The 1,997-nt window shown below is 52.7% G+C and overlaps 1 protein-coding gene across 1 annotated transcript in view; it reads right to left on the bottom strand.

The window, feature by feature from the left end:
• The window catches only part of CKS2 (CDC28 protein kinase regulatory subunit 2), a 7,222-nt gene extending 5,989 nt beyond the window's left edge, over positions 1-1,233 (bottom strand). Inside the window, exon 1 of the mRNA XM_004714589.2 lies at positions 1,134-1,233. Within this exon, the coding sequence (XP_004714646.1) occupies positions 1,134-1,192 (59 nt within the window). The 5' untranslated portion in view covers positions 1,193-1,233. The remainder of the gene's footprint in view (positions 1-1,133) is intronic.
• Between the last annotated feature and the right edge of the window lie 764 nt (positions 1,234-1,997).

Below are 1,997 nucleotides of genomic sequence, written 5' to 3'. Positions count from 1 at the left end.
CACCAGAAGATGAAGCTGTCCACACAGTCTTCAGAAACGCTATACAGGATCACATCCAAATAGTGGATGGCTACTTCTAAAAAAGTAACAAGACAGTTTAACATCACAGCCTTTCTCTGGCTATGTTAACAGACCAGTTGCCAATGTAAGTAAGTAAACGCCTGGTTGCCACTGGTAGAGGCTTATTTGTCCTCACTGCCTTCGAATCTATTCCAACTGAGGGCAGGACAGAAGTGCCCCTGCTTGTCTGTGAGACTAACTCTTCACGGGTGCAGAAGGCCTCGTTCGGTGGAGGAGCTGGTGGTTTTTAACTGCTAACCTAGAGGTCAGACGACCAACGAGTGAGCAGGACACCACCTGCGCTCCTCACTGGCAAGTTAAAAAAGACAACCTCGCTGCCGTCGAGTCAATGATGACTCAGTGACACCCCCTGTGGAATTCCAAGGCTCTTTAATTGTTTACGGGAATAGAAAGCCCAGTCTTTCTCCCGCGGAGCTGCTGGTGATTCAGAACTGCAGCTCAAGGGGATCCCGGCCCAACACGCAACCGCTGCAGAGAGAGCTAAATAGGGGCTTTGCATGATTACCAGTAAATTACAGGCGACTTCTAAATGAATGGCAATTTCTTAGAAGCTACTGTTTAAATAAAACGCTTGGCCACAAAGCAGAGGTACCGGGTTTCCGGGTAATTCGCTACTTTTCAAGGACTTGGAATTACGAGGTTAAGCTTTCGGTAGTATGAGAATACTACAGAATGCCTTAGGAGTAGTATAGGTCACACGGAAAAAGAGTAGTCGCAGAGGGTTCTGGGAGCCGTTTCCAAAATTGCTCTACAGGTTTCACGCCCAATTACTCTGGGATAGTAATAGGAAACTACCAGCGGGGCTCTGAAAAGGGGTCTTAGGAAAGAAAGCTCCTGTATTCTTCAGAGGAGAACCAAGGGCCCGAACTGACCGCTTGCACCACGCAAACACGGCGCGCGACGCCAACGCCAAAAACTGGCCACCGGGGCCAGACGCGAGGGACGCAGGCTGGGGCGCCGAGATCTGATGGGCCCACGCGTCCAGGTCTAAGCCGTCGGCCCGCGGGTCCGCCGGGCCCGCTCGGCGCCTGTGCCCGCCCGCGGCCACTCACCGGTACTCGTAATGTTCATCGAAGTACTTGTCCGAATAGTATATTTGCTTGTGAGCCATCTGGCCGGCAGCCCAGCGGGACAGGTCGGTAAGAAAGGCACAGAGCAGGAGCAGCAGCACGGGTGGGCCCGGCAGGTAACAGCAACCACGCAACTGAGGTCAACTGACTTTAGGCCCAACGATCCGGGTTTGAATTAGACAACGCAAAGCTGATTGGGCGCCAGCGCTAACCAATCACCTTACGCGCAGATGCGTCATGGCGTAGTCTGAATCCTAGCCTATCGTGACCTCGCTTCTGGGAGGTGCGTTTCCATAATCAACCAATGAGAGACCTGTTGCGAAGTCACTCCTAGGAGGGACTAGAAGAGTTGTAAGGCGTGGAGGCGGAACCTCCCGGAGCCTGCACGTTAAAAGACAAAGCGCGTGCGCAGGGATGTAGAATGTTCCAGTGCGACTAGGCGGTTGGGGCGGAGGGGCTGAGGCTGAGTGTGAGGGCGGTGGAGCTTCGCCGGTTGGGGGTGGGGTTGTATGCTGGGCGTGGTAGAAGCCGAAAGGCTCTCGGAGGAATTAGTCACAGGGACAGTTCTACTGTCTTTTAGGATTAGTAAGATTTGGATCCACAAGATGGTAATGAGTTGAGTTGTGAGCTCCTAAACTTGGGAGTTTCTGGGCTGCTTTTTGTCAGGTTGCCCTTTTCCTGTATTTTGGACTCTGAACTTTTTTAAAAGCAAAAGGATAAAGACCACCAGAGTGAACTGTTAGAGTGAATCACTGTAGAAAACACAGGCGAGCAGTGTGTGTGGACGCGCCCCTTGCTAGAGCTCGCTGCAGCTCGTGGGGAACAGAGGGAGGGTGGTGTGCGACC

The sequence above is a fragment of the Echinops telfairi genome, unplaced genomic scaffold (assembly GCF_000313985.2).
Source record: "Echinops telfairi isolate 266 unplaced genomic scaffold, ASM31398v2 ScPeMD7_27;HRSCAF=92, whole genome shotgun sequence".
Taxonomy (NCBI): domain Eukaryota; kingdom Metazoa; phylum Chordata; class Mammalia; order Afrosoricida; family Tenrecidae; genus Echinops; species Echinops telfairi.
This window is presented reverse-complemented; position numbering and strand designations above follow the sequence as displayed.